The following is a 12,906-nucleotide window of genomic DNA, read 5'->3' as shown; positions in this document are numbered from 1 at the left end:
AGCTGCTGCCACTAGTCATGGCCGAGACGATGAAATGCCAGCAACGTCGTCTGCCAAGGCCGATGCCCAATGTCATAGTACAGAGCATGTCAAATCCAAAACACCAAATATCAGTAAAAAAAGGACTCCAAAACCTAAAATAAAATTGTCGGAGGAGAAGCGTAAACTTGCCAATATGCCATTTACCACACGGAGTGGCAAGGAACGGCTGAGGCCCTGGCCTATGTTCATGGCTAGTGGCTCAGCTTCACATGAGGATGGAAGCACTCAGCCTCTCGCTAGAAAACTGAAAAGACTCAAGCTGGCAAAAGCACCGCAAAGAACTGTGCGTTCTTCGAAATCCCAAATCCACAAGGAGAGTCCAATTGTGTCGGTTGCGATGCCTGACCTTCCCAACACTGGACGTGAAGAGCATGCGCCTTCCACCATTTGCACGCCCCCTGCAAGTGCTGGAAGGAGCACCCGCAGTCCAGTTCCTGATAATCAGATTGAAGATGTCAGTGTTGAAGTACACCAGGATGAGGAGGATATGGGTGTTGCTGGCGCTGAGGAGGAAATTGACCAGGAGGATTCTGATGGTGAGGTGGTTTGTTTAAGTCAGGCACCCGGGGAGACACCTGTTGTCCGTGGGAGGAATATGGCCGTTGACATGTCAGGTGAAAATACCAAAAAAATCAGCTCTACAGTGTGGAGGTATTTCAACAGAAAAGCGGACAACCGGTGTCAAGCCGTGTGTTGCCTTTGTGAAGCTGTAATAAGTAGGGGTAAGGACGTTAACCACCTCGGAACATCCTCCCTTATACGTCACCTGCAGCGCATTCATAATAAGTCAGTGACAAGTTCAAAAACTTTGGGCGGAAGCAGTCCACTGACCAGTAAATCCCTTCCTCTTGTAACCAAGCTCACGCAAACCACCCCACCAACTCCCTCAGTGTCAATTTCCTCCTTCCCCAGGAATGCCAATAGTCCTGCAGGCCATGTCACTGGCAATTCTGACGAGTCCTCTCCTGCTTGGGATTCCTCCGATGCATCCTTGCGTGAAACGCCTACTGCTGCTGGCGCTGCTGTTGTTGCTGCTGGGAGTCGATGGTCATCCCAGATGGGAAGTCGTAAGCCCACTTGTACTACTTCCAGTAAGCAATTGACTGTCCAACAGTCCTTTGCGAGGAAGATGAAATATCACAGCAGTCATCCTGCTGCAAAGCGGATAACTGAGGCCTTGACAACTATGTTGGTGTTAGACGTGCGTCCGGTATCCGCCGTTAGTTCACAGGGAACTAGACAATTTATTGAGGCAGTGTGCCCCCGTTACCAAATACCATCTAGGTTCCACTTCTCTAGGCAGGCGATACCGAGAATGTACACGGACGTCAGAAAAAGACTCACCAGTGTCCTAAAAAATGCAGTTGTACCCAATGTCCACTTAACCACGGACATGTGGACAAGTGGAGCAGGGCAGGGTCAGGACTATATGACTGTGACAGCCCACTGGGTAGATGTATGGACTCCCGCCGCAAGAACAGCAGCGGCGGCACCAGTAGCAGCATCTCGCAAACGCCAACTCTTTCCTAGGCAGGCTACGCTTTGTATCACCGCTTTCCAGAATACGCACACAGCTGAAAACCTCTTACGGAAACTGAGGAAGATCATCGCGGAATGGCTTACCCCAATTGGACTCTCCTGTGGAATTGTGGCATCGGACAACGCCAGCAATATTGTGTGTGCATTAAATATGGGCAAATTCCAGCACGTCCCATGTTTTGCACATACCTTGAATTTGGTGGTGCAGAATTTTTTAAAAAACGACAGGGGCGTGCAAGAGATGCTGTCGGTGGCCAGAAGAATTGCGGGACACTTTCGGCGTACAGGCACCACGTACAGAAGACTGGAGCACCACCAAAAACTACTGAACCTGCCCTGCCATCATCTGAAGCAAGAAGTGGTAACGAGGTGGAATTCAACCCTCTATATGCTTCAGAGGTTGGAGGAGCAGCAAAAGGCCATTCAAGCCTATACAATTGAGCACGATATAGGAGGTGGAATGCACCTGTCTCAAGTGCAGTGGAGAATGATTTCAACGTTGTGCAAGGTTCTGATGCCCTTTGAACTTGCCACACGTGAAGTCAGTTCAGACACTGCCAGCCTGAGTCAGGTCATTCCCCTCATCAGGATTTTGCAGAAGAAGCTGGAGACATTGAAGGAGGAGCTAACACGGAGCGATTCCGCTAGGCATGTGGGACTTGTGGATGGAGCCCTTAATTCGCTTAACAAGGATTCACGGGTGGTCAATCTGTTGAAATCAGAGCACTACATTTTGGCCACCGTGCTCGATCCTAGATTTAAAGCCTACCTTGGATCTCTCTTTCCGGCAGACACAAGTCTGCTGGGGTTGAAAGACCTGCTGGTGAGAAAATTGTCAAGTCAAGCGGAACGCGACCTGTCAACATCTCCTCCTTCACATTCTCCCGCAACTGGGGGTGCGAGGAAAAGGCTCAGAATTCCGAGCCCACCCGCTGGCGGTGATGCAGGGCAGTCTGGAGCGACTGCTGATGCTGACATCTGGTCCGGACTGAAGGACCTGACAACGATTACGGACATGTCGTCTACTGTCACTGCATATGATTCTCTCACCATTGAAAGAATGGTGGAGGATTATATGAGTGACCGCATCCAAGTAGGCACGTCACACAGTCCGTACTTATACTGGCAGGAAAAAGAGGCAATTTGGAGGCTCTTGCACAAACTGGCTTTATTCTACCTAAGTTGCCCTCCCACAAGTGTGTACTCCGAAAGAGTGTTTAGTGCCGCCGCTCACCTTGTCAGCAATCGGCGTACGAGGTTACATCCAGAAAATGTGGAGAAGATGATGTTCATTAAAATGAATTATAATCAATTCCTCCGTGGAGACATTGACCAGCAGCAATTGCCTCCACAAAGTACACAGGGAGCTGAGATGGTGGATTCCAGTGGGGACGAATTGATAATCTGTGAGGAGGGGGATGTACACTGTGATATATCGGAGGATGATGATGAGGTGGACATCTTGCCTCTGTAGAGCCAGTTTGTGCAAGGAGAGATTAATTGCTTCTTTTTTGGTGGGGGTCCAAACCAACCCGTCATTTCAGTCAGTCGTGTGGCAGACCCTGTCACTGAAATGATGGGTTGGTTAAAGTGTGCATGTCCTGTTTATACAACATAAGGGTGGGTGGGAGGGCCCAAGGACAATTCCATCTTGCACCTCTTTTTTTCTTTCATTTTTCTTTGCGTCATGTGCTGTTTGGGGAGGGTTTTTTGGAAGGGACATCCTGCGTGACACTGCAGTGACACTCCTAGATGGGCCCGGTGTTTGTGTCGGCCACTAGGGTCTTTTAGCTTAGTCATCCAGTGACCTAGGTGCAAATTTTAGGACTAAAAATAATATTGTGAGGTATTCAGAATAGACTGAAAAAGTGTAAATTATGGTTTTTGAGGTTAATAATACTTTGGGATCAAAATGACCCCCAAATTCTATGATTTAAGCTGTTTTTTAGGGTTTTTTGAAAAAAACACCCGAATCCAAAACACACCCGAATCCGACAAAAAAAATTCGGTGAGGTTTTGCCAAAACGCGGTCGAACCCAAAACACGGCCGCGGAACCGAACCCAAAACCAAAACACAAAACCCGAAAAATTTCCGGCGCTCATCTCTATAAAAAACCTGAAGTTCGGGCGGGTTCGGATTCAGAGGAACCGAACCCGCTCATCTCTAATAAGAATGTCATGAAATATATATTTTTGATTAACAAGATGTTCTTAAAAAATGAAGTTTGTAGAGATTATGATAAATTTTGGTGAAATAAAGATGGTAATACAATATTACTGTGGCCGGAGAGATTAACCAGCCACACGTGTAATGGCGGCCGCAGCACTGAAGGGGGTTAACCCCTAGTGCCCGGCGCCATTAGGAGGACAATGGGCGCTTGGCGCCACTTTTAAACTGTGCACTGGCGCTAGTCGCCATCTTTAAATGTATTGTGGGTGCTAGGCACCGGTTATTTAAAGTATGTTTAGTGATGTGTTTTGGCATGTCATATGTAGTGCTCTGTGCACAATTGCAGGAATGCATGTTTAAATGTATTTGTATTTGAGATGTGGTCACCTGTATTTTAAAGGGACAAATGCACTTACTATAGCTGTCTGAATAATCATCTCTTATCAGAGGCAGAACTGTGGGAGGCAACGGAGTCAGCTGCCGCCGGGCTCCTGCTTTGAAGGGGGGCACCTCTCCTCCTGTTCCGTGTGTTCAGCGACATTAATCCATTAAGTTAATTGACAGCAGCCGGTATCTCTTCCGTAGCCGACTTCCACACTAGTCACTACACCTTACAAATCACGCCCTCTTTATTATAGATACACTGGAAGCAGACACCTTACTGATGAAGCTATTTCCCCTATAAAGGAAGCATTAGAATTCTAACTATATGACATTATTTCTCGGACAATTACAAGTAACTTCATATAGCTAGAATTCTCATACTTCTTATGCAAGAGCAGATATCTCCATCAGTAAGGTGTATGCTTCCAGTGTAATAGGTTGTGGGTTCTAATCCTGGGTATGACACTTGCAAATTAATTGTCAGAGAAATAATCAGCATTGTGAGTGACTGAGCAGATCTATGTAGTGTGTGGTTGGACCCCTACATAAATCTGCCCAGTTGCAACAGTTTTGTAGTAGCTTCATATAGTTATAATTAGAGATGAGCTGGTTTGGTTTTACTCTGTTACTCTGATCTCAAAACGGCATCTTATTGGCTCACGGATGATATAGAGGGGGGGGGGGGGGGAGGCACCAATATTTTTCTTGCCTCCGGGCAACTGGGATAAACTTGCGCTACTGTCTCTTATCCTCTGGAAATAGGAAGTGGCATGCTAATGGCCCTGTCCTAGCAGAGAGGTGTGAATGACGATACCTTTTGATGTGTAAGTTCCTTAGAGAAATATGCTAATCACGTGGGATCTCCTAATCCCATAGATAAAGTCTATGGGCTTGGAACCTGTTTGTTTCATGTAGCTGATTTAATTGATATACGAATCCTGAATGGTAGGTGCAGGAAGGAAGAATATTTGTTTGGTAAATCCAATACAAACCATATTTAAAGCTATGTGTTAAATGTATCAATGGTGAAGTGTAACCTCCCAGGTGGTAGGAATTGGAGTTTAAATTATACAAAACTTTGTGTGTGGCAGGAAAAAGGAAATTGCTTTTTTGTACTTACTGACATCCTTGTAAAATTTAATTTATTTATATTTTGTGCGATAAACTGATTGGTTGGAGAAGACAGGGAGGGCTTACCCCCCTGTGGTACTGTGTGGAAAATTGACCTAAAAAGGAGGCCTGCGTGCCTCCAGATTGTAGTTGTACCATCTTTATTCTGCTGGAACATCTTGCTGTATGCTGTTGCCCCTAGCATTAGGGATGAGTCTTTTTTTTAAGGCTATTATTGAGCAAATAAACATCTGCCTCAAGAAGATTGCTTCATCTTGTGACCTACAGGGTTATGCCAAACATAGCCCCGTCCTCCGGCTGTCCAGGGAAGCACCGAACGTCTCCAAGTTCCGCCTTCCGCCAGCTACCGGTAGAGGCCTAGCAAGTGGCTAGTGGGGATTCGTCAACACCACACAGGTGTGGTAAGGCAGTGCGTCTGCACATACAGAGCAGAACCGTGGTTCCAAACGCCACGGCAGGTTAGGAGTTTGGTGGTGGCAGCATAAACCCGCCCCCAACGCAGTGGGTGGAGTCGGTAACAGGCGGTTACTGACTGTAAGCGGGAATCCCCTATGTGGTCAGGCCTCGTGTGACCTGACCCTCCATTCTGTGCGCAGGAGATGGGACGTGAAAGCGGTGAGTGCTTTCGTATGGGACCGTACTGTCACAATTACCTTTTGTGTTTCAAGGATGTCGAGGTTTGGCTGGATGTGACCAACAGGGAAAAAATGGTTGCACTGTTATCCCAATCAGGTGGATGCCAAATTTTTGTAAGATGGTTTTGGCTTCCATTTGCCCATTCCTGACACGGTTCAAGTTGTTTCACTCAGGATTTTAAGGTCTGTGAGGGAATTGCCCCATGTGGATAGGCAGAAGGTGGAGGTGAAAAGTAAAATTGGGTCGCACAAGCAGCCCTTTTACATGGAAAACAATTGCCTGGCTTGTGCATATCTCCTTTTGGGGTGGTGCCTAAGAAGGTCCCAGGCAAATTCCTTTTAATCCAGCATCTGTCTAAACCACACGGGGGTCTGTTAATGACTCAATCCACGAGGAATTTTGTAGGGTCCGTTACCAGTTGTTTGAGGCCTTAGAGTTGATAGTGTTTTGTTTAGGGGCTCTTTTGGCAAAGTTAGATTGTGAATCTGCTTTATGCTTCCTTCCAATTCACTGATTCTTTTACAGTTATGATTTTTTAGTTAGGTGGGTGTTTCTACATTGACAAATGTTTGCCCATGGGCTGTTCTATCTCTTGTGCCTATTTTGAGATGTTTAGCACTTACTTACATTGGTGTATCCTTGCTGGCTCCAGACATGCAGGCATCGTCCACTATTTGGACAATTTTCTTTTCATAGGTTCAAGAGATAGTAAGGTTTGCCAGGATTTACTGTCCTCAACAGGCGCACTGTTTCAGGCTTTAGGCATTCCAGTTGCCCATGATAAGACAACGGGCCCTACATATTGTTTCTCATCTAGGAATTGAGGTGGATACGGCAGCGGGTTGCTGCTGCATTCCCGCAGGTAAGCTTTTGGGTCAAATAGATGAATGTTTGAGTAAAGGCAGTCGGGCTGCTTGGGCTCCTTGAACTGTGCATGTCGATCCCAATGGGGAGGGGTTTTTGCCTCAAACTGAAGAGGGCCACGGTGGGAGTGGCTGGGCCACATCACACCATTTGCTTGTCACAGGAGATTAAGGATGACCTGAGAACTTTGGTCTTCCTTCTTGGAGGATTTTAATTTGGAATTGTTATGGCCCTTCTGGCCTGTCTCTAGCTCCTACCTGCAGCTATTCACCAATGCAGCAGGGTCTACAGGTTTTGGAGCTTTCTTTCAGGGTGAGTGGTGTGTTGTGGCCTGGTCTCTTGGGGGTTTACAGCGCATTTGCTTTTGTTGGAGTTGTTTCCAATAATTGTAGCAGTGGAGTTGTGTGCTGCTAATTTGTTTAACCACTCAATCGTTTTCTGTTGTGACAATTTGGGAGTAGGTCAGGTGGTTAACCGGTGCTCCTCTTCCCCCACAGGCTTTGTATCTGCTGAGGTTAATTTTTCCTGAGTGGGGACTTATTAAAATTGGCTCAACCTTAAGGTCCACAGGTGGTTAAGTTTTCTCCTTCACTAACAGTTCTGTTTTTTAATTAACTTTGGTACACAAACTTGTGGGTGTGGTGTCTCGCAGCTATGTTGTGCTTTTTTTTTTACAGCACCTAGCGATTTTCTTCTGAACAGATTTGGGTGGTGTGACATAATGTCTTATGGGCTGAGCATCACCCCCTTGCTAGAAGAGTCTGAGTTGTTTAGTGGTCGGGGGGGGGCTTAGATGGTTAGGGGTTAGGTGTTAGTGGTCAGGCTTTATTAGATTTACTTTTTCAGCGAGAGCAGCATTCTGATGTGTTGATCGTATACCTTGGTGGTAATGATGTTGGCCAAGTTAAGGGCATTCTCCTTATACTGAAGATCAAGGTGGATTTGGGGAAAATACATCTTCATTGGCCTGAGGTTTTTCTGGTGTGGTCAGACATAATACCTAGGTTTGTCTGCAGGGGTTCGGTGATTTTACTGCCATAAACAAGGCCAGGATGAAGATACATTTTACTGAATCATAATTTGTATTGTCCATAGGTGGTGGTTCGGTTAGACATCCATTGTTAATGCTTAGTTTTTCTTAAGGGAGTCTTTTCCTGTATGGATTAGTTTTACGCGGTTGGATCCTTGCTTTTCATTCAGGGTGGCAGGCTGCATTTCTTACAATGGGATGTTGTGGTTCTTAGAACCTGGCGGTGGTGGAAAGGCGCTTCTGTCCAGCAGTTACGTGTGGCATAAGTGGTCACTGCAGGGCACTTACCCTTTTGAAGGATGGCAGGTGTGTCCTGCCCTTGTGGGGGGGGGGGGGGGGGAGACTATGGGCACTTCACTGCAAGAGCATCTGCACTGTGCCACAGCAAAGGGTGGTGAGACCCTCTCAGTGCAGGTTATGCATATTTATAGATGGGGCATTTCAGTCTCTGCTATGTTATAAGTTCTAATTGACAGGAGCTGGTTAAGGTAGTGCCTTCCTTGCCATCCCTTTATGAATAGGGTCATCCCAATTTATAAATATTAATGACCTTTAAATCCAATTCAGTTGTGTCCGTGTTATTATTGGTAGTTAAGCTTGCATAAAGTGGTAAAGTACAATCACAATAAAAAAAAGACTGGGAGTGGATGTTGATCACTATTTTTAGAAGAGATGTGCAGGTTTGGATTTACCCGATTTTTTTCCTGGCTCTAAAAATGGTATCTTATTGGTTCTCGGATGTCACGGGTTTAGGATGGCCATTAAGTAAAATTGGGATAAAACTGAACTCTCAATTTTGGTGTTAAGAACTGAGTAAATTTGAAATCGCACATCCCAAATTTTTTTTTAAGAATGCTTTTGTATCTGTTTACTGGGAACCACAAGCATTACACAGTACAGTATGTGATGGACATTATTTTGTCTCCTAATACTACATGACGCTCTCACATCTAAGTAGTAACATACAGTAAATAAGTGATGGGAGCTTTCAGTCATGATGTGCACTAATAGTAAAGATAGTAGCATTCCAGGTACATAGATCCATCAGTAAAGCTAGGTATACACTATACAATTATCTGGAAGACCATCTGTCTAATCTGGCTGGTTTGGAGTAAATGGTTGATTGTAATTTGCTCTTATACATTATCCGATATTCATTCCAAACACTGGATAATGGACAAAACAAATTGGTTGAATATTTGGTTTAACCATCTTGTCTGAAATTTTTTCTCCTTTTTCCAGTGTTTAAGAAAAATAGTTGATACATTACCAGATTTTCATTCCAACCAGACTGGACAGATTGTCTACCAGATAATTATACAGTGTATGCCCATTTAAACTGTTATGCTCTTTCTTTTGATGTCACACAAATGGGTGGACATGGAGAGTAATCACTGCCCACTCAATCATACTTGTAAACTGATTTCCAAAGGGTGATCTCTGGTAACAGTGTGTTCTATGTATATGGGACATGTTTGCAGTGTTGGCAATGATGTATTTGGCACCGTCAAGGGTTAGAGTACCTGCAGTAGAGCTCCTAACTTTCTTGTCATGCATTGTAAGATTTCCTGTTGTCCTGATTTGTGCTCTGCTCCATCCAGATAAACAGCAATGTAGTGTGGACATCAAAGAGCGTGAAGATTGTGGATTTCCCGGGATAAGCGCTCAGGAATGCTATTCCAGAAGATGCTGCTTTGATTCAAGTGTTCCTGGTGCTAAATGGTGTTTTTACCCCAAAAACACAGGTAGAGTATATAGTACAAGCAGCCACAGCTGTATTTTGTACTGCCCATATATGTCTAATGAGCAAACACACTACTGCTTCTGAGTCATTCATGACTGAGCCACATCTCCTAAATGAGTGACACTGGGTGGGTACAGGAGCCCTCACACATGGGATACGTGTGCTGTGGATGGGGAGACGGAATTGTGACCTATCCAGGGCTAAGCATACACGGAGATCCAGGTGACTTCACACTGATAACTTGCACCAAGAGTAGGGCTGGTAATAGTGATGGTGCTACTGTCACACGTGGATGTATACGGGCCGGTGCTGTCACATAGATGCAGGAGACTCTGAAAATACAGTAGATGCAGATCTCCTTCTGTAGTCAGACACAATGCAGCCTGAATTGCTTATTACTCAGAATCGGCTGATAAGTGTGTAGAGAAGTTTTGTTCAAACTCTGACTTGCTGACAATTAAATTGAAAATACATTGCAGACATTTCATAAAGCTGTTCTTGTAATTCATGGTGGGTATGTGACTGTTATCAGTTTAATACATTACTTATGTGCACAGGCAAGATCACACTTAACCACACATGCACTCATGCTCACCCACACATACTCATACTCACACACCTCCACTCACCCTCATAGTATCACATACACCTGTACCCTGAACCATTGTAGAATTCTTGCTCTGCTCAGTGGAACTTACAGTACTTGTTCAGCACCTGAGACACAGGGTAACAAATTGTCAGAAGACTGTCAGTCCTTTGGCTGGAAGTGGTACAGCAACGGGTGAGGGGGGTCGGTGTTATTGGGTAGGGAGGGTTCTGACACTCTGTGACCATCTGTGTGTAGTGCTGTACCCTCTGATGACATTGCTGTGTTTCCTGTTGTGTGCAGGATGCACTGTGAGCCACGAGCTGAGGAAAGACTGCGGATATCCCAACATCAGCTCCATGGACTGTCTATCCAGAGGCTGCTGTTTTGACTCCAGTATTCCCGGGACCATCTGGTGCTTCTATGGATATAAATAAAATACAAATGGTAATGCACATAATGGATCACCCATTGGAGAAAGTCACAATCTGTTTAAGCTAATTGAGTTTTAGTTGTGTATTTGAGTATTTTATTAAAAATAAATAGAATTGTATATTATCTTATATTATTCATATGATTGATTCCACCATTAAGCCTGATCAACAACACAAAGTGCAACATTCATGTGAAGGCCCTATGTTATTCATCTTTCCCTATACACCATAGAGGTGCATTAGAAAATTATCAATGGTTAGCAACCAGAAAATACTGTAATGTGCACAGCCAAACTTTGTGCTGAATTGAATTATTCCCTAAATTTTTATCATACCATTTAGAAAAAGCCTTGAAAAAAGGGATCTACATTTACCTTGACTGTACTGTATGTACAACATTATACAGACATGTTTCTTATTGTGTATTTACAATATGTCAATGCATTACTTCCCAGATTTGCCCCCCCCCCCCCCTCCTGTGCTCAGCCCAGTGCAAGTTCACTCTAGCCCTGTAGTTGCACACCTATTAGAATACAGTTATTTCTGAGGGTAAAACCTGCCTCTATAATATTGTGATAATGTTACTTTCTTACAGATTCTCAGTATAACTGGCTTGTAACAATCACCGGAGTGTCCGTACAGACAGTATCCTGGTTCTGTGTGCTTGCTTTTTTTTTTTTTTTTCTGATCTGTAAATGTGATTTTATTAAACTAGAGAGCTGTCCTTATTACTTATTGAGGTTTAGCATAAAAATTGTGATCATTTCTGTAAGTGTTACAGCATTATATGTACTGTAATAGCAATGTTTTGTAGTCCTATATGTGGATTTCCTTTATCAATACATTGATTCCCAACATACTTCATCCCACAAATCCCATTTGTATAATCAAATACTTAAACAAGTCCTTAATGCACTCTTCTGGCTCTGTGTGATTTATTCCATACCATAAACCAGTGGTTCCCAAACTGTGTGCCTAGGCACTCTGGGGTGCCCCGCGGCTCTTGCTGGGGTGCCTCAAGTTGGTGGTTTAGAACCAAATTAAATTATGTATGGTCAACATGAGGCAAAACCAGTGCTAGTAGCTGCCAATCATAAAACATGTGGGCAATCAGAAGAGCAACTCTGTACACCACCACAACTGCAGCTAGGGATGACTGGCACTATTTACTTTTTATTGATTGAAAAAAAAAAAAACTTATCCTAAGGGTGTTATGAAAAAAATACTGATGCTGTAGGGTGCCGTGACTCAAACCACTGCCCTAAACATATCTGACTTCTGCAAGACACTGACTTACTGATTACTTACGAATTCACCTCCTGGACACACTCTCCCTCTGATTAAGCTTTATTAAAATAAATACTAAGGTCAAACAGCTGACAAATGAGACCAAGCATTGTATAGGCACAATTAAAGAATTGCTGGTATATTGACTCAGGTGCCACAAGACCGCTTAGTTGCAATCGCTACATTGAGCATGTGTAATCCTATAACAGTCACTGAATAGACAAAGGGACTAATTCAGATCTGATCGCTGTTCTATGCGTTTGTACACAAGTGCACAAATAGAATGCACGTGTGTGTGTGTGTGTGTGAACAAGAAAAATGCTATTTTACGTACGAATGCACAATGTGCAGCAGTGCACAAGGGCGGTGTATACTATTTGACATTGTACTGAAGCGGTGTTCGCATAGTTGTGAATTGATCTGCCTGCATCATGGAGCTTGTACATGTGCATTGTAATTGCAAGTGTGCAAACAATCGCATAATGGTTTGGTTCAATAAATGTACTTAAACAATCACCCTAAGGATTTGAAATGTTTCTGAACAATTAAGTGATCAAACACTGCAAATTGACATAAAAAAAGGAAGGTTATGTTTATTAAACACCACACAATAGCTGTGTTTTTTGAAAGTTGTCTTTTTGAAGCAACAAAAAATACAAACCTAATGATTTTAACAATCTAAATAACTGTAATAAATTCTGGACATTGTCCAGCAGGGCCAGAATGTGTGCCTGCATGGCCAGGTTTCGATCTCAAACCTCAGGGTCTGTAATAAGTGGGGAAGAATGTGAAAAATAAATTACATACATAAAATTCAGAAAAACCTTGTCACTAGAATCTATCCAGAATGCCACTGCAAAGCAGATTTCAAACAGTCATTGTGTGCATATCAACTCTTCTTGTTTGTTCATATATGCTACTGGTTTTTAACCAATAAAAACTTACTCGCCTCTACAAACCATTATTAACATGCCTATTTTATAAATCTATCTCGTCTAGTAAAAATGCCCAACTCCCATCTACACTATGCATCTGTCATCCAGGGGGTGTATCTTCCTA

At 43.8% G+C, this 12,906-nt stretch overlaps 1 protein-coding gene across 3 annotated transcripts in view; it reads left to right on the top strand.

The window, feature by feature from the left end:
• Positions 1 to 11,475, top strand: part of LOC135050138 (integumentary mucin A.1-like) — a 56,276-nt gene extending 44,801 nt beyond the window's left edge. For all 3 annotated transcript variants that reach the window (XM_063956318.1, XM_063956319.1, XM_063956317.1), the window contains 3 exons: positions 9,398 to 9,541; positions 10,430 to 10,573; positions 11,156 to 11,475. In XM_063956318.1, coding sequence (XP_063812388.1) covers positions 9,398 to 9,541; positions 10,430 to 10,563 — 278 coding nt within the window. In that variant the 3' untranslated portion in view covers positions 10,564 to 10,573; positions 11,156 to 11,475. The remainder of the gene's footprint in view (positions 1 to 9,397; positions 9,542 to 10,429; positions 10,574 to 11,155) is intronic.
• The last annotated feature ends 1,431 nt before the right edge of the window (positions 11,476 to 12,906 follow it).

The sequence above is a fragment of the Pseudophryne corroboree genome, chromosome 2, assembly GCF_028390025.1.
Source record: "Pseudophryne corroboree isolate aPseCor3 chromosome 2, aPseCor3.hap2, whole genome shotgun sequence".
Taxonomy (NCBI): domain Eukaryota; kingdom Metazoa; phylum Chordata; class Amphibia; order Anura; family Myobatrachidae; genus Pseudophryne; species Pseudophryne corroboree.
The sequence above is the reverse complement of the archived record's forward strand: the minus strand, read 5'-3'. Positions and strand labels throughout refer to the sequence as shown.